The 25,559-nt window shown below is 40.5% G+C and overlaps 1 protein-coding gene across 1 annotated transcript; it reads right to left on the bottom strand.

Moving 5' to 3' along the window:
* Window positions 1–4,298: 4,298 nt before the first annotated feature.
* LOC138910380 (uncharacterized) lies at window positions 4,299–8,965 on the bottom strand. The gene is made up of 3 exons (XM_070201616.1): window positions 8,684–8,965; window positions 8,340–8,547; window positions 4,299–4,327 (listed from the first exon to the last, which is right to left on the bottom strand). Exons 1-3 carry the CDS (start codon window positions 8,963–8,965, stop codon window positions 4,299–4,301), a joined length of 519 nt encoding a protein of 172 aa, XP_070057717.1.
* Between the last annotated feature and the right edge of the window lie 16,594 nt (window positions 8,966–25,559).

Raw genomic sequence — 25,559 nt, 5'->3', positions numbered from 1 at the left:
CAAACAACAATTAAATCACAAATCACACCCCAATTCAAGCTTAATGAACTTTGAAACTTTTAATTTCTACAAATGACGCCGGAACCTATCATATCAAGTCCGATTGACCTCAAATTTTGCACACAAGTCATAAATAACATAACGGAGTTGTGAAAAATTTTAGAACTGGATTCCGACCCCGATATCAAAAAGTCAACTCCTCGGTCAAACTTTCAAACTTAAATTCCTATTTTAACCATTTCAAGCGTAATTTAATTACGGACTTCCAAATAAAATTTTGGACAGGCTCCTAAGTCCAAAATCACCATACGGATCTGTTGGAATCATCAAAATTCTATTCCGGGGTCATTTTCTCAAAATGTTGACCGAAGTCAAACTTAGCATTTTAAGGCCAACTTAAGGAACCAAGTGTTCCGATTTCAACCCGAACACTTCTAAATCCCGAACCAACTATCCCCGCAAGTCATAAATTTATAAAAGCACATACGGAGAGTTTTATTTAGGGGAATGGGGTTTTAAAAGTTAAAATAACTGGTTGGGTCATTACATCACGGAGGGATATTTGTTATAATACAAAGCGTAATTTTGGATATGTTTCAGATATCCCAAAACTCGTTTCATTTTCATCCAATATATTTGATTGGGATTACTTGTAAATCGACTTAGTTTACTAATAGCACATGCTATATCTGGTCGCGTACAATTCATGATATACATCAAACTTCTCAATACTCTTGCATAATCTAGTTGTGAGTCACTTTCACCTTCATTCTTTTGAAGTGCATAAATCACGTCAATTGGAGTCTTGGCAATTTTGAAATTCAAATACTTGAACTTGTCAAGTACCTTTTCATTGTAGTGAGACTGTGATAATGCTAGACTTTGTGGAGTCTTGTGAATTCTAATTCCTAATATCACATCAGCAACTCCTAAATCTTTCATGTTGAATTTGCTAGCCAACATGCGCTTAATAGCATTTATATCTTTCATATTTTTGCTCATTATCAACATGTCATCAACATATAAACAAGCAATGACTTCATGTCCTGGAGTGTTTTTAATGTAAACACATTTGTCACACTTGTTGATTTTAAACCCACTTGCCAACATTGTTTGGTCAAATTTGGCATGCCATTGTTTGGGTGCTTTTTTAAGTCCATAAAGCGACTTAACAAGTTTGCACACTTTCTTTTCTTTACCCGGAACTACAAAATCCTCAGGGTGTTCTATGTAAATTTCTTCCTCCAATTCTCCATTTAAGAAAGTTGTTTTAACATTCATTTGATGGATTTCAAGACCATCCACGTCCGCCAGTGCCACTAACACCCTAATAGATGTTATCCTCGTTACTAGCGAGTAAGTGTTAAAGTAATCAAGGCCTTCCTTTTGTCTATAACTTTTGACAACAAGTCTTGCCTTATATTTATTAATAGTACCATCAACTTTTATTTTCCGTTTAAAGATCCATTTCGAACCTAAAGGCTTATTTCCCGAACGAAGGTCAACCAATTCTCATGTATGGTTATCTAAAATTGATTGAATCTCACTATTGACTGTCTCTTTCCAAAATGTTGAATCAGAAGATGACATAGCTGCTTTAAAAGTTTGAGGCTCATTTTCAAGTAAGAATGTCACAAAATCTGGTCCAAAGGAATAGATGTTCTTTGGCGTTTGCTACGCCTTGGATCTTCTTCACTTAGAATATTTTCCGTTGGTTCTTCCCGTGGTCGTTTAGGTCTTTCACTTAACGACTCGCATTCAGTTTTATACGGATAGATGCTTTCAAAAAATTCAGCATTATCTGATTCAATTACCGTATTAACATGAATTTCAGGATTATCAGATTTATGAACCAAAAACCGACATGCTTTACTGTTTGTAGCATATCCAATGAAAACGTAATCCACGATTTTTGGTCCGATTTTTACCCTTTTGGATAAAGGTACTTGTACTTTTGCTAAACACCCCCACACTTTAAAATATTTCAAGTTGAGTTTTCTTCTTTTCCATTTTTCATATGGAATTGATTGCGTTTTTCTATGGGGTACTCTGTTGAGTATTCGGTTAGCTATAAAGATAGCTTCCCCCCCACAAACTCTGCGGTAATTCGGAATTTATTAATAAAAAATTCATCATTTCCTTTAATGTCCGATTTTTTCTTTCCGCAATTCCTTTTAATTGAGGTATGTAGGGGCAGTAGTTTGATGGATAATTCTATATTACGAACATAATTCTGCAAACGGAGATTCATATTCTTCACCCCTATAACTTCTAATCATTTTGATCTTTTTATTCAATTGATTCTGCACTTCATTCTTGTATTGCATAAATGTTTCAATTGCTTCATCCTTACTATTAAACAAATAAACATAATAATATCGAGTGCAATCGTCAATAAAAGTAATAAAATACTTCGAGATGGTGTCGACTTTATATCACAAATGTCAGTATGAGTTAAGTCTAAAGGATTTGAATTCCTTTCAACAAACTTATAAGGATGTTTTACAAACTTAGATTCAACACATATTTGACATTTTGATTTATTACACTCGAATTTAGGCAATACTTTTAAATTAATTAACTTCCGCAATGTTTTATAATTGACATGTCTTAATCGAATATGCCATAAATCATTTGACTCTAATAAATAAGAAGAAGCTGATATTTTATTCATACTATCAATAACCATTACATTTAGTTTGAAAAGGCCCTTTGTGAGGTAGCCCTTTCCAACATACATTTCATTCTTGCTTACAACAACTTTGTTAGAAACAAATACACATTTGAATCCATTCTTAACAAGTAAAGAACTAGAAACTAAATTCTTCCTAATAGTAGGAACATGAAGAACGTTGTTGAGCGTTAACACCTTGCCGGAAGTCATCTTCAGGAATATCTTTCCATAACCTTCAATCTTGGTTGTTGTAGTATTTTCCATGGAAAGCTCTTCTTCGGGACCAGCAGTAGAGTAAGTCGCAAATGCTTCTTTGATAACACAAACATGTTGAGTCGCTCCAGAGTCAATCCACCACTCATTCGAATTTCCAACTAGGTTGCATTCCGAAAGCATTGCACACAGATCATCAATGTCATCATTCTTCTCCACTATGTTGGCATGTCCCTTCTTCTTATCCTTTTTCGGGAGACGACAATCAGGGGCTTTGTGATCAGCTTTTCCATAATTGTAGCAGTTGCCCTTGAATTTCTTTTTGTTCTGCTCCTTAGTCTGTCCAGAAGACCTCTTTCTCTTCTTACTTTTTGGAGCAGTCTCCTCAACGATATTAGCTCTCATGATCATTAAATTTTCACGAGACTTCTTCTCGGCTGTTTTGTTGTCTTCCTCAATCTTGAGACGAATCACAAGATCTTCCAACTTCATTTCTTTGCACTTGTGCTTAAGATAGTTTTTGAAATCTCTCCACGAAGGAGACAATTTTTCAATTATTGCAGCCACTTGAAATGCTTCATTCACGGCCATACCTTCAATAATAAGGTCGTGAAAAATAAGTTGAAGTTCTTGAACTTGGGTTCCAACGATTTTGTTGTCTATCATTTTATAGTCTAGAAACTTGGCAACCACAAACTTCTTCAAGCATGCATCTTCAGTCCTGTACTTCTTCTCAAGTGCGTCCCATAATTCTTTCGAAATTTTCACAGCACTGTAGACATTGTACAAGTCATCCTCCAAAGCACTTAGGATGTAGCCTTTACAAAGAAAGTCTGCATGTTTCCATGCCTCAACAATCATAAACTTCTCATTGTTCGGCATGTCGGCGGCAGGCACTAGAGGGTCTTCACTGGTGAACTTCTGCATACCAAGTGTGGTAAGCCAGAAAAACACTCTTTGCTGCCATCCTTTGATGTTGGCTCCAAAAAAAATTTCCGATTTCTCGGCTGGTGGAACAACAGTTCGGCTTGACGAGGCTATCGTCGTTGCCGCAACAGTCGCAGAAGAATTTCCATTATCAATTGTCATTTCTCACTGTCAACAACAGAAGAGCTCAATTAATGGCAAAAAAAATAAAATAGTAAACAGTACTGTAATGAACGATAAACAGTACGTTTAATAAATAAAAAATAAAGTTTTTTATATATTGTTTCACAGTAATCGATGAAGTTTTTTATGTTCTTCAAATCGTTTCTGAATCTTAATACTCCGATGAAGTTTTTATATTTTCAAATCAGAATAGAAAAAATCAGATGGAGTAGAAAACCACACAGGTTTTAATCTCCAAAAATGAGAATACATAATACAATAAAATAATTTCCTTAAGATTGTTATTGTTAGTCAATATGTATTACTGTAAATAATGAAACAGTAAATTTTCTGAAATAGAAAAAACAAAAACAGAAAGTTAGCAAGAACAGAATGTCGAAATAATTTCTGGAAAAATAATTTCGGAATAAATCGAGCCCACTGAATGCACAGTGTGTCCTTAAGGAAATTATTCCCCTCAAGTACCCGAGGTGCTAGAATATTATCCTCCCAGGATAGAACGATTTAACTCACCGGAGTGTTGGTACCAAAAGCGTCGAAGTAACCACGAGAAGACTGTAAAATACACTGAAGATTTTGTGTAGAAGAAGAAGAAGAAGAGCAGAAAATTTCGTAAGGAAAGATTCTAGGATTCAAAGCATATTTATAGACTTTCTGGCACTGTTTCTGAAAAGGTTTGCAAACTTTCAGAAACAGTCATGGTTGTTGAAACAGGCTGTTTGAAATATTGCGGGAAAACGGTTTTAAAATAATCCAGGAAGGAAAACGGACTGGGTCGCGTCGCGGGTCCTGGGTTATTTCGGGTTGAATTTTCGTTAATTAATTAATTAAATAATTGAAAGAAATTTTGTCCAAAAAGATTAATCAATCGATCTGGAGCCGAGCAACGACGATGGCGCGAGACTTACTTTCTTTCCAACCCATTTAACACCAAGAGAAGTGTTTTCTCAATATAAGCACATTCATTTTTCTTTCCACCACCAATAAGGGACACTTTGCTCTTTCCAAAACAAAAGGGAGCTCACTTTCCCTCCACTTTCTTCCCTCAATTTCCGCGAACAACAAGAAACGTGTTCAAAAATTGAAAACAGCAATGTCTGTTTGTACAAGCAGATTTTATCTTATAAAACTAAGATTAATCCACAGGTAGATTGTTACAAACACTAACACAAAAGTCCTTTCATTTTCTGAAAAAGGTACTCTAGACCCACGATTTTTCCCAAATTTATTTTTCAAAACCTAGTACAAAGTAAAACCAAAATGAAATCATACTGCCTAAACTATTAAATAAAATATATCACAAAAACACAAACAACAACAACAACACATATTCAGTGTAGTTCAAAGAGTGAGGTCCGAAAAGGGTAGAGAGTATACAGCCTTAGCCTTACCTTGTACAAGTAAAGAGGTTATTTCCGATAGACCCTCGGCTCAAAGCAACCAAGCATAACCACAACAGTATAGAGCAAGAAATGCAGTAGCGGAGAAAGGGAGAGAAGCAGTAACAACAACAAGATAAGAGTAAAACTGAAATAAAAGTAACGTCAGATCGTAACAGAAATCTTAAAATATGGAAATACGAGAGTAACACTAACACTACTGGAATGAAAGGAAAGAGGTTCGGCTGCCTACTATCCTAATTCTCGACCTTCACACTAGGGTTGCTTATCATGTGTAACACGCGGATAATTATTCTTGACGGTTCGATTTATCGGTTATCGATTTTTAAATTACTAATCTGTGCCAACCTATAAGATATCGGTCGGTTCGGTATTAACAATTATCAAGCGATTATCGGATTATATACCGACTAAATCTAAGAGAAATACAAATTAAAATCACAACATGTAGTCCAGCTTCCACCGGTGAAATTAAAATCAAGGCAGCTTCCACTTCTTTTGCACAACTGCTTTTGCAAAGATGAAACAACAAAACTTTTGTATGTTGTATAGAAAAAGTCAAAAGGCAACCAGCAGACTAATAACTAGCACAACTGCTTGTGCCAACTGCCAAGTTCTTTTGCGACAAGATGTAAACATTTTATAATTGATAAAATCAAAAAGATAAAATATAGATAAGATGTAAACAATGACAATTGACAAAGGTTATTACTCCCTCTCGCTGGAGACTTGAAACAGGATGATATGATTCATAAAAAGCAATTGGAGACTTCCTATTTAATTTATTAAAAGCAATTGGAGGAGACTACCTCTTCAACCTCGCAGTTGAAGAAAAACACAACAATATCAAAAATTCAAAACAACGTTACAAGCTGCCTCAATAAATGACTTCAAAGTCTTGGATTCGGCATCAACATGTGTCACGACCCAATTTAGGATCATGACTAGCACTTAGGAGCAAGTGCCCCCAAGTAAACCTCATCAGTATTTTACAAAAAATCGGACAGAGTTTCCACTGTTTTTGGACTATCCCAAAACTTTCCCTGTCTCAAATCAACAACCAAACATCCTAATATCAATTCAAACGGCAATGACTTTATCAATTAACCAAAACAAATATCTACCATTAATAGTCCACCCACTAACAACTAGAAATACTACTTTATCTGTAACTTTGATAAGAATGAGCGATACTCAACATAAGTCTATAATAACAAAAGAATACCTAAGACACTAAAAGAATGACTATGGAGCAACTCTAAGAGTTCAAAGAAAAGACCATAACAATAAAGAAAATCTCCGCCCATGCGAACAAGTGCGAGGCTCACCAAGAACTATCAACTTGTACGCTCTAATTAACGAAATCCTCGACCGCGTCAACTATTGTCTCTGTAAAAAAAATAGCGGGGAATGAGTCGCTAGCTCAGTGAGTAATAACATTTAAACACAACTATTTTTATTAGGAACAAGTCAGAAAACATGCTAGTATATATTTTAAATATAAAATATCATAAGAATGCCTTTTCAGAAATAATAAATAATAATCAGTATCGTCGTGTTTTTCATGTTATATAAATCAATTGACAATTCGGTAATAAGCTCGGTAAATACTGTGCAATATCAATATTCATGAGGTTTCAATGAATGGATCATGTAATCGGTATAACTGTGAACTTTTTCTTAAGAAGTCAAATATAACGGTAGTCCCTACTCGAGGAAAATCGGTAACGGTATGCTAGTTCTACCTTCCCACTAGCGAGGGCTATAACTGTACTCGATAATTACAAGGTGCACCAGGTCTAACGAACCCGCCGTTAGCTACGGGATCCTTCAAAGTCTACTCCCATTTATACTTATCTCTCTAATCTGTATATACTCATAAGAAAATATTTTAAAACAATATAGGACATTTCGATTCTTATCAAATCATGTAATTTTATTTCGATAAACGTAAATTCAAGTAACGGTAAAACATATCTAGTCACAACAAGAATATTTAAAACAACGGTAATCATCTCAAATAACTATTTCGGTATCATATCGAGTAAAAGACTTGTCCCACATGCAACTCAAAATAATCGGTACACATATTCATATTAAAAATCAAGTGTAAATCATATAAGTTATGAAAATACAAATTGCGGTAAGATTACTACTCACAGTACTCGTGCCAAAATACTAAATGTTTCATCTCGAGCAATTCGTACAAATTCCTCCAATCAATATATAATTACATAATATCGATCTCATGTTAATTTCCTTGTTTAGGCTAGTTCATAGCTAATTTAGAATACCCAACCCTCGAGGTTTCATATTTGACTCTTAATTCACCGAATTATATTTACCCACATATGAGTAATTATTAATTTATCAACTCCAACCTATTCATATAATTTATTAATTCAATTTCACAAAGTTTTATGGATTCTTTAGGAAGAAAATTCTCAATTATGTGAATGAACTAGTGTAATTTTTATTACTCTGTAGAATCTTCCAATCATGAGAATCGAAATTAAAATCTACCAGAAGAAGAAGCTCAAGTAATACCCATAAGACACAATTAGTGCTTAAGATTCCTCAACAGTTATAGTTATGGTTCCAACGCACTGCATCAACTTCTTCCTCCTTCTTTTCTTTTTTCTTTCTTTCCTTCTCTGCTCGTTTTTTGGTTTTTCGTTTCTCTCAAGATTTTGCTTCGTTCCCCTCCCCTAACCCTTTTCAATTGGCAGATATGTTCTAATGGGCTTCGACCTTTTTCTTTCAATTCCTTATCCCTTTTTTCTTTTTTTTTGTTTTGTTTTATTAGTTAGTTCTTTTATTATTTTTTTCTTTGGACTTAAATTATTCACTAAATATCCCATATGTCCTCATTTAAAATATTGGGGTATTACATCCTCCCCATATTATAAAATTCGGTCCCTGAATTTAACTCAAGTACGTACCTGTAGACTGAAATAAATAAGGATACTTGACTCGCATAGCATCTTCCACTTCCCATGTAGCTTCTTCAACTGTATGGTTTCTCCATAAGACTTTCACGAATACAGTTTCTTTTGACCGTAGCTTTCTTACTTGTCTATCAACAATAGCCATCAGCTCCTCCTCGTAAGACAACTTCTCATCAAGCGGTATAGTCGGCGCTTCAAGCACCTGAGATAAGTCTGATATACATTTTCTTAGCATTGAGACATAAAACACTGGATGAATAAAAGACAACTCAGGAGGAAGTGCCAAACGATAAGCCACAGATCCCACTCGGTCTAGTATCTCATACGGTCCTATAAACCTGGGGCTCAGCTTGCCTCTTTTCCCAAACTGCATCACACCTTTCATAGGAGAGACTCGTAGGAACACTTTGTCCACAATTGTGAACACTAAAATCTCTTCTTCTCTTATCTGCATACGACTTTTGTCTGCTTTGAGAATTGAACAATCTCTGCATGATTAATTGGACCTTGTCAATAGCTTCTTGTACTAAGTCGGGTCCCAATAAGTTAGTCTCACCAGCTTTAAACCTTCCGATAGGAGAACGACATCTTCTACTATACAGTGCTTCGTATGGTGCCATTTGAATACTGGACTGGAAGCTATTATTGTAAGCAAATTCAGCTAAAGGTAGATAAGCGTCCCAACTACCTCCAAACTCAAGAATGCAAGCTTTCAATATATCCTCCAAGATTTATATAGTACATTCAGACTGGCCGTCTGTCTATGGGTGAAATGCAGTACTAAGATCTACCCGTGTATCCAATGCTTCTTGAAAAGATTTCCAAAAGCGTAAAGTGAACTGTGATCCTCTATCAGAGATGGTGGATACTGGAACTCCGTGAAGTCGGATAATTTCGTTCATAAATATCTGTGCATATCTTACTCCACTATATGTAGTATTCACTGGCAAAAAGTGTGTTGCTTTTGTCAATTGATCTACTGTAACGACCCGCCGGTCGTTTTAGGAGTTATTGCCCTGTTTCCCCCATTTCTGCTTCTTTATGTGTTATTCAGTTGTATTATGTTATACCGGGTTAGCTGGTTCGGGTCTGGAGTGGTTTCGGAGTGGATTGAGACACTTAGTCTTCTATTTAGAAGTTTAAGTTGAAAAAGTTAACCGGATATTGACCTATGGGTAAACGATCTCGGATTTGAATTTTTATGGTTCTGTCAGCTCCGTTAGGTGATTTTGGACTTAGGAGTGCGCCCAGAATGTGATTTGGAGGTCCGTAGTGGAATTAGGCTTGAATTGGCAAAAGTTGGAAATTTGGCGATTTCGGTCGGCAGTGGAAAATTTGATATCGGGATCGGAATGGATTTCCAGAAGTTGGAGTAGATTTTTATTCGGACGTGGTTTGGTTAGTTTCAGCATCGGTTGTCGAATTTAAAAGTTTAGAAATTCTTAGGCTTAAATCCGAGGGTAATTTGGTGATTTGATATTGTTTTGAGTGATTCGAAGGTTCGACTAAGTTTGTATGTTGATATATGACTTGTTGGTATTTTTGGTTGAGGTCCCGAGAGCCTCGGGGTGATTCCGGGTGGTTAACGGATTGTTTGAAGTTGGAAAATGCAGATGAAGCTGCTGCTACTGATATTTCCGCACCTGCGGAGGGGAGGTCCGCAGATGCGAGGTCACAGGTGCACATGGCGAGTTCGTAGGTGCGGGCAGTGCTGGGCTAGGAAGGATGCGCATGTGCGAGAGGGCTATCGCATCTGTGAGCCCGCAGGTGCGAGGCTTGGGGCGCAGATGCGGAGAGAAGGATTTTGGGCAGGCTTCGCATATGCGAAAGCTTTGCCGCAGATGCGGAACCTGGTCTCTTAAGTGAATTTCGCAGGTGCGATAGTTTTGAGCGCAGGTGCGGTCCCACATGCGCGGGAAATAGCCCGCAGGTGCGAAAACCTGGGTAGCATGTATAGATAGAACTTCGCGAATTTTGGTTCATTCCACTATTTTCAATTCGATTTTTGGAGCTTTTGGGAGTGATTTTGAAGGGTGATTCAAGGGCTATCAGTGAGGTAAGTTGCTTGAGCCCTAATACTCGTATATATGGTGATTTTTCATTGTTTAATCATGTAATTAGTGGGATTTAGGGGTGAAAAATGAGGGGTTAGTGCTTGAGATTTTGGAGAGTAATTTAAGGATTTGAAGGACCAAATGAGGTCGGATTTTGATAAATTTAGTATGTATGGACTCGTGAGTGAATGGGCTTTCTAGTTTTATAAATTTTGTCGGATTTCGAGATGTGGGCCTGGGGGGCGGGTTTGAGCCATTTTCAGGTTTTGGGCTAATTTGATAATTTTCTTGTGGAATTCATTCCATTAGCGTAGATTGATGGTATTGTACTGATTGTGAATAGATTTGGAGCATTTGGAGGCCGAGTCGAGAGGCAAGAGCATCGGGAGTTAGAGATTTGACCGGTTTGAGGTAACTAACGATTGTAATTCTAGTCCTAAGGGTATGAAACCCCGGATTTCGTATCATTTACTATTTTGAGGTGACACACATGCTAGCTGACGGGCGTGTGGGCATGCACCGTTAGGGATTGTGACTTGGTTCGTCCCATAGCAATTGTAAAGTTGCATATTTTGTTGAAACTATATGATACTTGTGAGTTGTAAAGTTGTAATTCTTGAATTCTTATCGTGCGAATCTGTTTATTCTAGTAACTAAACATCTGTTGTTTCATTCTCTCATAGATGGTGAGGACTCGTACTATCGGTCAGGAGGGCCAGCCACCAGTACCACCAGCCAGGGCCGCGAGAGGCCGAGGCCGCGGTAGAGGCAGTGGCAGGGGCAGAGGTGCAGCCTACACCGCAGCTGGGGCAGTAATTGCAGATCTACCAGTTGCCTTAGATCATGACCAGATTCGAGTTGTTGATGCACCAGCTCATGCACCACCTGTGCCTATTGTGATTCCAGGCCTTCAGGAGACCTTAGCTTAGATTCTGACAGCGTGTACCAGCCTTGCTCAGGCGGTCTCTATCTCAACAACTGCAGCCACTTCTCAGGCTGGGGGAAGCACAGGCACTCAGACTTTCGTCGCTCGCACACCCGAGCAGGTTGTTCAGGGACTCCAGACACAGGGGGCACCACCAGCCCAGTCGGTTGCAACTGCACAAGATTATGTGGTTCCTGCTATGCCTGTGGATGATCAGCGTAGGTTGGAGAGGTTTGGGAGGCTCCAGCCACCACCTTTCAGTGGCACAAAGAGAGAGGATGCTCAGGACTTCCTGGACAGGTGTCAGAGGATACTCCGTACTACTGGTATTCTGGAGACTTGTGGGGTCTCATTCACTACTTTTCAGTTTTTCGGGGTTGCACTCAGATGGTGGGAGACTTACGAGAGGCGTAGGCCTGTTGGCGCAGCACCCCTTACTTGGCAATAATTCTCCGTGGTCGTTTTGGAGAAGTTCGTGCCTCGGTCCCGCGGAGAGGAGCTGCACAGATAGTTTGAGTGGCTTCGCCAGGGTGATATATCTGTGACGCAGTATGAGATACGATTCTCGGAGTTGGACCGTCATGCTATCTGGTTGGTTCCCACGGATAGGGAGAGGATCATGAGATTTATTGATGGTCTCACTTTTCAGCTACAGTTGCTAATGACTAGAGAGAGGGTGTCTGATGCTACCTTTGATGAGGTTGTCGATATTGCTCGGCAGATTGAGATGGTTCGCGGTCAGGAGAGGGTTGAGAGGGAGGCCAAGAGGCCTTGTGGTCAGGGTGGATTCAGCGGTGCTCCTTTTGGGGGTCATTTCCAGCACGGTAGAGGTCGTCATTTCAGGCAGGTTCAGTCAGCTCGGCCATTTCACCGTGGTGACTCATCTGGCCATGGTTCTCACAGTTCTCATCAGGGCCACTCATCACTCGGTGCCTTACAACCCAGAGCTCGTCCCTTGCTCCACCAGTTCAGGGCTCCTCCATGCCAGGTTCTTCTATCAGTTATCCCAGTGCTAGGGGTACCCTTCAGTTCCCACCACCAGCACCAGGGAGTTGTTTTGAGTGTGGGGAGTTTGGGAATATGTGGAGGCAGTTTCCTCGTCGTCATGGAGGTTTATCTCAGTAGAGTAGTCAGCCTTCGACTTTAGCACCAGTTACTTCACCACCCGCCCAGTCATCTTGGGGTGGAGGTCAGTCAGCTAGGGGTCGCCCTAGAGGGGGAGGCAGATCACGGGGTGGTCAGGCTCGTTTCTATGCCCTCCCTGCTAGACCAAATTCTATTGCGTCAGATGCTGTGATTACAGGTATTGTCTCAGTTTGTCACAGAGATGCCTCCGTATTATTTGACCCTGATTCCACGTATTCATATGTTTCCTAGTATTTCGCCCATTTTCTTGATATGCCCCGTGAGTCTTTAGTTTCATATGTTTAGGTATCTACTCCTGTGGGTGATACTATTATTGTGGACCGCGTATATCTGTCATGTGTGGTGACTATTGGGGGTCTGGAGACCCGAGTAGATCTATTGTTGCTCAGTATGGTTGACTTTGATATGATATTGGGTATGGATTGGTTATCTCCATGTCATGTTGTTCTAGATTGTCACGCTAAGATCATGATCTTGGCGATGCCGGGATTTTCGAGGGTTGAGTGGAGCGGTTCTGTAGATTTTGTACCAAGTAGGGTGATTTCATATTTGAAGGCTCAGCGTATGATTGAGAAGGGTTGCCTATCTTATTTGGCTTTTGTGAGGGATGTTAGTGCAGAGACTCCTACCATTGATTTTGTTCCGGTGGTACGTGATTTTTCGGATGTGTTTCCTACAGACCTGTCGGGCATGCCTCCTGACAGGGTTATTGATTTTGGTATTGATTTGGCGCCAGGCACTCAGCCCATTTCTATTCCACCATATCGTATGGCACCGGCGGAGTTGAAGGAATTGAAAGAACAACTTCAGAAACTCCTTAATAAGGGGTTTATTCGGCCTAGTGTGTCACCTTGGGGTGCACCGGTTCTATTTGTGAAGAAGAAGGATGGTTCCATGAGAATGTGCATTGATTACAAGCAGCTGAACAAGGTCACAGTCAATAACAAGTATTTTTTGCCTCGTATTGATGATTTATTTGACCAGCTTCAGGGAGCGAGGGTGTTCTCCAAGATTGATTTGAGGTCTGGTTATTACCAGCTGAAGATTCGGGATTCGGATATTCTTAAGATAGCTTTTAGGACTTGATATGGCCATTACGAATTCTTAGTGATGTTTTTTGGGCTGACCAATGCCTCAGCAGCTTTCATGCATTTGATGAACAGTGTATTCCAGTCTTATTTGGACTCATTTGTTGTTGTATTCATTGATGTCATCCTGGTGTACTCTCGTAGCCAGGAGGAGCACGCTCAGCATTTGAGGATTGTATTACAGATATTGAGGGAGGAGAAGCTTTATGCAAAGTTCTCCAAGTGTGAGATTTGGCTCAGTTCGGTAGCATTCTTGGGACACGTGGTGTCCAGTGAGGGTATTCAGGTGGATCCGAAGAAGATAGAGGCGATGCAGAGTTGGCCTAGACCGTCCTCAGCTACAGAGATCAGGAGCTTCCTTGGTATGGCGGGTTATTACCGTCGCTTTGTGGAGGGATTTTCATCTATTGCTTTGCCCTTGACCAAATTAACCCAAAAGGCTTCTTCATTCAGGTGGTCGGACGAGTGTGAGGAGAGCTTTCAGAACTCAGGACTGCCTTGACCACGACTCCAGTGTTAGTTCTGCCATCAGCTTCAGGTTCTTACACCGTGTATTGTGATGCCTCGAGGATAGGCATTAGTTGAGTTCTGATGCAGGAGGGTAGGGTGATTGCCTATGTCTCGCGCCAGTTGAAGACCCATGAGAAGAACTATCATGTCCATGATCTTGAGATACCAGCCATTGTTCATGCCTTGAAGATTTGGCGCCATTATTTGTATGGGGTTCATTGTGAGATCTATATTGATCACCGGAGTCTGCATCTGTTTAAGTAGAAGGATCTTAATTTGCGTCAGCGGAGATGGTTGGAGCTTCTTAGGGACTATGATATCACTATTTTATACCATCCGAGGAAGGCCAATGTGGTGGCCGACGCTTTGAGTCATCGGGCGGAGAGTTTGGGGAGTTTAGCATATCTTCCAGCAGCAGAGAGACCTTTGGCATTGGATGTTCAGGCCTTAGCGGGCCAGCTTGTGAGATTGGATATTTCGGAGCCGAGTCGGGTGTTGGCTTGCGTGGTCTCCAAGTCTTCTCTTTATGACCGTATCAGGGAGCGTCAGTATGATGACCCTCACTTGCTCGTTCTTCAGGACAAGGTTCGGAGAGGTGATGCTAGGGATGTGACTATTGGTGATGATGATGTGTTGAGGATATAGGGCCGGATATGTGTGCCTAATGTAGATGGGCTTCGGGAGTTGATTCTTGAGGAGGCCCACAGCTCGCGGTATTCCATCCATCCAGGTGTCGCGGATATGTTCCAGGATTTGAGATAGCACTATTGGTGGAGGCGGATAAAGAAGGATATAGTTGGGTTTGTAGCTCGGTGTCTCAACTGTCAGTAGGTTAAGTATGAGCATCAGAGATCGGGTGGCTTCCTTCAGAGATTAGAGATCCCAGAGTGTAAGTGGGAGCGGATCACCATTGACTTTGTAGTTGGGCTCCCACGGACTTCGAGGAAGTTCAATGATATTTGGGTGATTATGGATCGGCTGACCAAGTCCGTGCACTTCATTCCAGTTGGTACTACTTACACTTCAGAGCGGTTGGCTGAGATTTACATACGAGAGATTGTTCGCATGCATGGTATCCCAGTTTACATCATTTCAAATAGAGGTACTCAGTTCACATCGCAGTTTTGGAGGGCCGTGCAGTAAGAGTTGGGTACTTAGGTTGAGTTGAGCACAACTTTTCACCCTCAGACGGACGGGCAGTCCGAGCGCACTATTCAGATTTGGAGGACATGTTGCGCGCTTGTGTCATTGACTTTGGGGGTTCATGGGACCAGTTTCTGCCACTCGTGGAGTTTGCATATAACAACAGTTATCAGTCGAGTATTCAGATAGCTCCGTACGAGGCTTTATATGTGAGGAGGTATAGATCTCCGGTTGGATGGTTTGAGCCAGGTGAGGCTAGGCTCTTTGGTACAGACTTGGTCCATGATGCATTAGATAAGGTGAAATTGATTTAGGAGCGGCTTCACACGGCGCAATCTAGGCAAAAGAGCTATGCGGACAGGAAGGTCCGTGATGTACCTTTCATGGTTGGGGAGAAGGTTTTGCTGATGGTATCACCCATGAAGGGTGTCATGAGGTTTGGGAAGAGGGGCAAGTTGAGCCCCCGGTTCATTGGGCCTTTTGAGGTGTTTCAGAGGATAGTGGAGGTGGCTTATAAGCTTGCCTTGCTACCCAGCTTGTCGAGTGTGCACCTAGTGTTTCATGTTTCCATGCTCCGGAAGTATATTGGAGATTCGTCCCATGTTTTGGACTTCAGCACGGTTCAGTTGGAGGGTGATATGACTTATGATGTGGAGCCGGTGGCTATTTTGGATCTGCAGGTTCGGAAGTTGAGGTCAAAGGACATAGCTTCGGTAAAGGTGCAGTGGAGAGGTCAGCCTATGGAGGAGGCCACCTGGGAGACCGAGCGGGAGATGCAGAGCAGATATCCATGCCTATTCGATACTCCAAGTATGTTTCTAGACCCGTTCGAGGGCGAACAGTTGTTTAAGAGAGAGAGGATGTAACGACCCGGCTTCTTTATGTGTTATTCAGCTATATTATGTTATACCGGGTTAGTTGGTTCGGGTCCGGAGTGGTTTCGGAGTGAATTGAGACACTTCTCTCCTATTTAGAAGTTTAAGTTGAAAAAGTCAACAGGATGTTGACCTATGGGTAAACAATCTCGAATTTGAATTTTTATGGTTCTGTTAGCTCCATTAGGTGATTTTGGACTTAGGAGTGCGTCCGTAATGTGATTTGGAGGTCCGTAGTGGAATTAGGCTTGAATTGACGAAAGTTAGAAATTTAGCAATTTCGGTCGGCAGTGAAAAATTTGATATCGGGGTCGGGATGGATTTTTGAAAGTTGGAGTAGGTTTGTGGTGTCATTTGTGATGTGTGTGTAAAATTTGAGGTCATTCGGACGTGGTTTGGTTGGTTTCGGCATCGGTTGTTGAATTTGGAAATTTAGAAATTCTTAGGCTTGAATCTGAGGGTAATTTGGTGATTTGATGTTGTTTTGAGCGATTCGAAGGTTCAACTAAATTTGTATGTTGATATATGACTTGTTAGAATTTTTGGTTTAGGTCCCGAGGGCCTCGGAGTGATTCTGGGTGGTTAACGGATTGTTAGAAGTTGGAAAATGCAGCTGAAGCTGCTGCTACTGATATTTCCGCACCTGCGGAGGGGAGGACCGCAGGTGCGAGGTCACAGGTGCGCATGGCGAGTTCCCAGGTGCGGGCAGTGCTGGGCTAGGCAGGATGCAAAGGTGCAAGAGGGCTATCGCATCTGCGAGCCCGCAGGTGCGAGGCCTGGGGCGCAGATGCGGAGATAAGGATTTTGTGCAGGCTTCGCAGAAGCGGAGGGAAATGCGCAGGTGCGCAAGCGTATGTGCGAAAGCTTGGCCGCAGATGCGAAACCTGGGCTCTTAAGTGAATTCTGCAGGTGTGGTAGTTTTGAGCGCAGGTGCGGTCCCCCAGGCGCGGGAAAGAGCCCGCAGGTGCGAAAACCTGGGCAGAATGTATAGATAGCACTTCGCGAATTTTGGTTCATTTTCAAGTCGGTTTTTGGAGCTTTTGGGAGTGATTTTGAAGGGTGATTCAAGGGCTATCAGTGAGGTAAGTTGCTTGAGCCCTAATACTCGTATATATGGTGATTTTCCGTTGTTTAATCATGTAATTAGTGGAATTTAGGGGTGAAAAATGAGGGGTTAGGGCTTGGGATTTTGGAGAGTAATTTAAGGATTTGAAGGACCAAATGAGGTCGAATTTTTGATAAATTTAGTATGTATGGGCTCGTGAGTGAATGGGCTTTCTAGTTTTATAAATTTTGTCAGAATTTGAGATGTGGGCCCCGGGGGGCGGGTTTGAGCCATTTTCAGGTTTTGGGCTAATTTGATAATTTTTCATGTGGAATTCATTCCATTAGCGTATATTTATGGTATTGTACTGATTGTGAATAGATTCAGAAAATTTGGAGGCCGAGTCGAGAGGCAAGAGCATCGCGGGGTAGAGATTTGACCGATTTGAGGTAAGTAACGATTGTAATTCTAGTCATGAGGGTATGAAACCCCGAATTTCGTATCATTTACTATTTTGAGGTGACGCACATGTTAGGTGATGGGCGTGTGGGCGTGCACCATTGGGGATTGTGACTTGGTTCGTCCCGTAGCAACTATAAAGTTGCATATTTTGTTGAAACTATATGATACTTATGAGTTTTAGAAATGAGTTTCTGTAAATTGGGCGGAATGCCATGTTTGGGCCTTGTGCCAGTGCTGTTTGGACCCTTAGGGGCCTTTTTTTTTTTACTATCCTCTCACTGTTTTCGATTGAAAATATATACTCAGTCATGGTTATACTTGTTTACTGCATAACTCAGTTTTATTACTCTGTTTTGATGCATATAAATGTTGTTTTGGGCTGAGTACCCTATTTTTTCTGAGAGTTCGAGTGGCTTGAGAGGTTTATGACTGAGTGAGGCCGAGGGCCTGATTTGTGAGGATATTTATGGGATCGGACTGCACGCCGCAACATGTTTGATATAGGGGCCGAGGGCCTGAGTGATTTATGCCATGATTTTACTGGATATAGCGCTTAGGCTGAAGGAGCCCCTCCGGAGTCTGTACACACACCCAGTGAGCGCAGGTACCTACTGAGTGCGAGTGTCGAGTGCCGAGTGCTGAGTGATTGTGAGGTATGCCTGAATGGCATGAGTGAGTATGAGGTATGCCCGAGAGGCATGAGTGACTGTGAGGTTTGCCCGAGGGGCTGTATATGAGTGATGTTTAGCTCGAGGGGTTGTTTATGATTTCATCATTTTTGCTCACCTTTGCATTAAGCCTTTGTTTGAAAAACTGTTGAAGAATATCTTTAAATGATTTTTACTGGAACTGGGTTTAAACGAGATGATTTGATTCCAACACTGATTTTTAAAGCATGTTGTATTTTACCGAGATTTCATGATATGAACTTTATATGCTTTATTGCTCCTCACTACTACTTAGTCTTTATTTACTGTTGTTACTTACTAAGTTGGCGTACTCACGTTACTCCCTGCACCTTGTGTGCAGATCCAGGTGTAGCTGGACACGGTAGCGGTTGTTGACTATTCCGGTTGCAGATTTTCTCGGGGATAGCAAGGTAGCTGCCTAGCGATCGCAGCCCTGCTCTTCTCCTTCTTATTTTCCTTTAGTTGTATTTAGCTATTTTCCAGACTATGTTAGTCTCGATATTGTCAAACAAATTATAGTAGATGCTCATGACTAGTGACACCCCGATGTCAGTCTTTTCTTTTCCGCACTTTTGTTTTGATTTGAACTCATTTACGAAGGTATTTTTATGTTAAATAGCCTTGAAATTTTCTTTGAAATGAAAATATCGGTTTGTTTTGGGAATGAGTGGGCTTGCCTAGTTCCACGATAGGCTCCATCATGATAGGGCTAGTTTGGGTCGTGACATCTACAATCACCCATACCGAGTCATAACCTCTAAGGGTTTGTGGTACACTTGTAACACCCCGGAAAATTTTGAAGTACTTAGGTGTAAAACCTGGTAAAATTTACAAAGAAAATAATGTTTCATGGTGCCGGACTAGGCTTACGTGTTTGAGGATTGGCCGAGGCCTACAACTCCAACAGAGATTTGTAGTGTCTTAGGCTTAGCTGGATATTACATAAAGTTTGTGGAGGATTTTTCTACTCTTGCCTCTCCATTGACTAAATTGACGCAGAAGGCAATTAAGTTCCAATGGTTAGATGCTTGTGAAAAGAGTTTCCAGGAATTGAAAGCAAGATTTACTACGACACCGGTGTTGACTCTACCAGAGGGTATAGATGGATTTGTGGTATATTGTGATGCTTCAAGAATCGGGCTTGGATGTGTATTAATGCAACATGGAAAGGTGATAGCTTATGCTTCTAGGCAACTAAAGAATCATGAAAAGAACTATCCAACACATGATTTAGAACTTGCGGCGGTGGCATTTGCATTGAAAATTTAGAGTCATTATTTCTATGGGGTCCATGTGGATATATTCACGGACCATAAGAGCCTTCAATATATTTTCAAACAGAAGGAATTGAATCTGAGGCAGAGAAGATGGCTTGAATTACTCAAGGATTATGACATTGATATATTATACCATCCGGGGAAGGCTAATATTGTGGCGGATGCTCTTAGCCTAAGATCTATGGGTAGCTTAGCACACTTGGAGGCATATCAAAGGCCACTGGCCAAGGAAGTTCACCGATTGGCTAATTTGGGAGTTCGTCTTGCGGACTCTAGTGAAATAGGGGTAATTGTGCAAAATAGGGCTGAATCATCGCTTGTTGTGGAAGTCAAAGAGAAACAATACAATGATCCATTGTTGGCGAAATTGAAAGAGGGGATTCATAAACATAAGACCATGGCCTTTACTCTTGGCATGGATGATAGTACACTAAGGTACCAAGGGCGACTATGTATTCCAAATGTTGATGGTCTCCGTGAAAGCATTTTGACTGAAGCTCACACTTCTAGGTATTCCGTGCACCCAGGTTCTACAAAAATGTATCATGATCTTAAGGAATTCTATTAGTGGAATTATATGAAGAGGAATGTGGTAGATTTTGTAGCAAGATGTCTGAATTGTCAACAAGTGAAAGCCGAACACCAAAGGCCCGGTGGGTTGGCACAGAACATAGAAATTCCAATGTGGAAGTGGGAAATGATTAATATGAATTTTGTGGTAGGATTACCGCGCACTCCGCGCAAGTTTGACTCAATTTGGGTGATTGTGGATTGACTCACGAAGTCAGCACACTTTTTGCCGGTTAAGTCTACCGATATAGCAGAGCAGTATGCTTTGTTGTATATCAAATAAATAGTCAGGTTGCATGGCACCTCAGTGTCCATCATTTCTGATCGGGGAGCACAATTCACTGCTAATTGTTGGAAGAAATTTCAGCAAGGTTTGGGTACTCAGGTGAATCTTAGTATGGCCTTTCACCCGCAGACTGACGGGCAGGCAGAGCGGACTATTCAAATGCTTGAGGATATGTTGCGCGCTTGTGTTCTAGACTTCAAAGGTAGCTGGGATGATCATTTACCACTCATAGAATTTGCATACAATAATAGTTATCATGCTAGCATTCAGATGGCACCATTCGAGGCTTTATATGGTAGGAGATGTAGATCTCTCATTGGGTGGTTCAAAATTGGGGAAGCAGAGTTGATAGGGCCAGACCTCGTGCATCAGGCTATGGAAAAAGTTAAAATCATTAAAGAGCGGTTGAAGACTGCTCAGAGTCATCAGAAATCCTATTCGGATGTTCGTCGTAGGGATTTGGAGTTCAAAGAAGATGATTGGGTATTCTTGAAAGTTTCCCCCATGAAGGGTGTAATGCGATTTGGTAAGAAAGGGAAATTGAGTCAGAGGTATGTCGGACCGTACAAAATCATTCAGATGATCGGTGAGGTAGCGTACAAGCTTGAGCTACCACCTGAGATGTCATTAGTATACCCGGTGTTTCATGTGTCTACGTTGAAGAAAGTAGTTGGATATCCGACACTCATTGTTCCGGTGGAGACTATTGAGGTAAATGAGAAATTGACTTACGAAGAGATTTTGGTTTCTATTATTGATCGGCAAGTCCGAAAATTGAGAAATAAAGAAATTGCCTCCATGAAAATGTTGTGGTGAAACCAACAGGTTGAAGAGGCTACTTGGGAGGCTGAGGAAGAAATGAAGAAAAGGTATCCTTATTTGTTTGAATGACCATGTATTTATAAAGTTGTGATCTAGGAAAATTATAAGACTTACTTTTTATGAATTTTGTATCATTTGAACAATTGGCATTAAGGGTGTTTCTTTCTGGAAATATATTGCTTATAAGGCCACAGTTGGTGTTGTTTTGTATTATGTTACGTCGTTGGAATATGTATATGTTGTTAGGATGTGTTTCTAGGGCTCTCTGACAGGTGGATAGGCCTAATTACAAAGAAAACTTTAGCGAAATTTTTGGAAATTTAGGGAGTTAGTCAAATTTAGGGCTGCTAGTTTGTGGTATAAAACAAACTAAGTTGCATAAGATTCTAATGATGGATTTTTACCCTCATTCGAGGACGAATAATTCTAAGTGGGGGAGAATGTAACACCCCGAAAAATTTCAAAGTACTTAGGTGTGAAGCCCGGTAAAATTTGCAAAGAAAATAATGTTTCATGGTGCCGGACTAGGCTTACGTGTTTGAGGATTGGCCGAGGCCTACAACTCCAATAGAGATTCGCAGTTTCTTAGGCTTAGCTGGATATTACAGAAAGTTTGTTGAGGGTTTTGACTAAATTGACGCAAAAGGCAATTAAGTTCCAATGGTCAGATGCTTGTGAAAAGAGTTTCCAGGAATTGAAAGCAATGCACAGGAAGTTTTGGGTTGAACAATTGACCGGAAAGTAAAAGAAATTTTTTGGCGGAAAAGCGCGTTTATGCGGTCCATTATGCGACTGCATAATCACTCTGCGGGTCGCATAATGGCCGCAGAAGTGAGCAGGAGAGGGCCATTCTAGAAGTAGCTATGCGGTCGACTATGCGACCGCATAAATGTTAAGCAGTGCATTATGCGACTGCATAACAGTTACGCGGACCGCATAGTGACCGCATACACAGGCAGATTTTTGATCATTTTTGTCAGCAATTATGTGACCGATATGCGGTCCGCATATCCATTATGCGGTCGCAGAATCATTCTGGAGCTCCATTTTTGGATATTTAAAACCCGACCTTATTTCATTAAATACACTCTTTGGGCTATTTTGAGCTATAATCTGACATTTTAGAGTGAGAAAAAGTGCCCTAGAGTGAGAAGGTATTATTCAAAAATTATTCTTCAATTCTTGCTCAAGTTTTGGAAGATTAAGAAAGGAAACTTACTAGGTCTTCATCCTAGAGGTAAGATTCTACACCCTAACCCTCAATTTCGAATTTTGTGTAGAAGTGGATAATTAACAAGATAATTTTTGGCCATGAGAATTGTTTATTTTACATGCATGTGTTATCAAAGGATGTAGGAAGATTTTTGAGCTAAGAATGGTAAAGATTGGGTTGTGGGATGATGGAATCCTCCATAAAAGGACCTTGAAACCTTAATGCACACCTAGGGTTTGATAAAATGCTCAAATGAGCTATAACCATAATCATCTTCCTAATTTTGATTCAATTTGTAATAATTTTACAATAGATTGAAGTTGCTAAGAATTCCACAATATTTAAGGTGTAAGGAAGCTCAAGTGAGGTATGTTGGCTAAACTCTTCTCTTAGAATTGAATCCCACGATATTCATGTGAAAATGTAAGTCCCGAGTGATTCATTATGAAATTGGCTATTTCGAGTAAGATTGGGTTGAAAGATATATGTTCAACAAGCATCCCAAATGCTTTATTCATGTTATGTTACCAATTGAGGAAGTGTTAAAAAATATGGACTGTGCATTAATAATGCTTCGAATTTAAGTCAAGTTCAAACGAAGGCTATTATGCCAAATTTTGTGAAATATCTCTATGTGCCTTAGACTCTAAATACTCCCATGTGTACTACACACCTTGATTTGAATTGTATTTGTTGTTAATGATGATGATGATATTTGAAATTGATAAGGTGAGCATGAAATACTGAATATGGCCAACGTTCCAAGAATGATCTTATTATTATGGCCATTAACGCCAATGGAATGAAAAGATGTGAAAGTAATATGAAATGCAATGATTGATATAAAAAGGTTGATGTCTCAAATAAGACAGCCTAGCCGGTCGGGTCGTGATCGGACACTATGTCGCACACATGGTGGTGATTGTGCTGGAAATTGTAATTGAAAGAGTAATTGTGGTTGATGTCTCTAATAAGATAGCCTAGCCGATCGGGTCGTGATCGGACTCTGTGGTAAAGATGGTGGTATTGATATTGAGAGTAATTGTGGTTGATGTCTCTAATAAGATAGCCTAGCCGATCGGGTCGTGATCGGACTCCGTGCTAAGAGTACGGTGGTACTGGTTTTGTGAATAATGCTATTGTGGACAATGGAATATCGATACTAAAAATCTCCCAATGTGAGATATGGAAATTAATTTGAACACTGTCTTGATCCTAAATTGAGGTTTGATGTTGAATAAGGCTTTCATTGATATTATGATAATCTTGTTTGTATTATCTGTCATTCTATTGATAGGGTGTTTAGTTATGCATACTAGTTCTATTCGACAGTACTAACGTCCCTTTTGCCGGGGGCGTTGCATCTTTAAATGGATGCAGGTGGTTCCACAACAGGAGACATTAATCAGTGATAGCAGTACACCTTCTTCCCAGCTGACTTGGTGAGCCCCACTTCATCCCGGGGTCATGAATCTTTTGTACTTTATGTATTCTGTTTGAGGTATAGCCGGGGCCTTGATGTTGGAATTATCATTGTACTCTTCTTTATCTATAGAGGCTCCGTAAATATAGTGTGGGTTGTGTATTGGTGCTAGGAAAGTCAAAATATGATATGTTGTGGTTGTATTATTTGTCCATTTGAGACTTTAAAAATAATGAAACTATTGGTAATGAAGTGGTATTATAGACATGAACATCTTTTTGTCTACTTAATGAAAATATGTATTATCCCCATTCATGGATGAGTTTGGGTAGAATGAAATCTAACAGGCTTGCCCGGTGGGGTTCACTCGGTTGAGCGCCGGTTGCGCTCTTCGGTTTTGGAGCGTGACAAGATCGGTGACAAAATCCATAGTAATTCTTTCCCATTTCCACTCTGGAATCTCAATTTGTTGTAGTAGTTCTACGGGCTGCTGATGCTCAGCCTTGACCTGCTGACAAGTCAAACAACTAGAAACAAAGTTAGCAACATCTTTCTTCATACCTTTCCACCAATAAAATTGCTTTAGGACATGATACATTTTTTGGATCCAGGATGTATAGTATATCTAGAGATGTGAGCTTCTTTAAGAATAGCATGCCTCAACCCATCTACGTCTGCGACACATTGCCTGTCACCCATTCGAAGAACACCATCACTTTCAATAATGATATCCTTGTTTTTACCAACTAAAACCTCATCTCTATATTTGCATAATCGCTCATCCTCATATTTGGTGGCCTTAATGCGCTTGACTAATGAAGACTTAGCCTCAACACAAGCCAACAATGCCTCTGAATTTCCGACACTAAATCTGACGCATGTACCCTCTAGTCTATGCATATCTTCAACCAAAGATCTCCTTGCAGGAACTATATGTTCCAAACTATCCATAGATTTTCTGCTCAATGCGTTAGCCACCACATTGACTTTGCCAGGATGATACAAAATAGAACAATCATAGTCCTTGAGTAGTTCCATCCACCGACGCTGCCGAAGATTTAGATCTCTCTGCTGAAAGATATACTTTTGGACTTTTATGGTCAGTATAAATCTCACAAGTTTTACCGTATAGGTAATACCTCCAAAGTTTTAAAGTAAATACCACTGCAGCCATCTCCAAATCATGTGTAGGATAGTTTTGCTCGTGCTTTTTCAATTGTCTCGAAGCATAAGCTATAACGCGACATTTTGCATGAGAACACATCCTAATCCCACCTTCGATGCGTCACAGAACACCGTAAATCCTCTGGAACCTTACGGTAAGGCTAATATTGGTGCAGTTGTCAAACACATTTTGAGTTTTTGAAAGCTCTGCTCACATTCTGATGTAATACCCCAATATTTTGAATGAGGACATATGGGATATTTAGTGAATAATTTAAGTCCAAAGAAAAAAATAATAAAAGAACTAACTAATAAAATAAAACAAAACAAAAAAAAGGAAAAAGGGATAAGGAATTAAAAGAAAAGGGCCGAAGCCCATTAGAACATATCTGCCAATTGAAAAGGGTTAGGGGAAGGGGAACGAAGCAAAAGCTTCAGAGAAACGAAAAACCAAAAAACGAGCAGAGAAGGAAAGAAAGAAAAGAGAAAAGAAGGAGGAAGAAGTTGATGCAGTGCGTTGGA

The sequence above is a fragment of the Nicotiana tomentosiformis genome, chromosome 4 (assembly GCF_000390325.3).
Source record: "Nicotiana tomentosiformis chromosome 4, ASM39032v3, whole genome shotgun sequence".
In the NCBI taxonomy this organism is placed as follows: domain Eukaryota; kingdom Viridiplantae; phylum Streptophyta; class Magnoliopsida; order Solanales; family Solanaceae; genus Nicotiana; species Nicotiana tomentosiformis.
The sequence above is the reverse complement of the archived record's forward strand: the minus strand, read 5'-3'. Positions and strand labels throughout refer to the sequence as shown.

What these genes read in the sequence shown, in the direction of transcription:
- LOC138910380 (XM_070201616.1), bottom strand. Translation starts at nt 8,965, where the DNA reads ATGGCACCATACGAAGCACTGTATAGTAGAAGATGTCGTTCTCCTATC. An exon ending in AGAGGCAAGCTGAGCCCCAG is followed by an intron (nt 8,548 to 8,683) that starts GTTTATAGGACC and finishes GACTTATCTCAG; the next exon opens with GTGCTTGAAGCGCCGACTAT. An exon ending in TTATTTATTTCAGTCTACAG is followed by an intron (nt 4,328 to 8,339) that starts GTACGTACTTGA and finishes TTTCTATTTCAG; the next exon opens with AAAATTTACTGTTTCATTAT.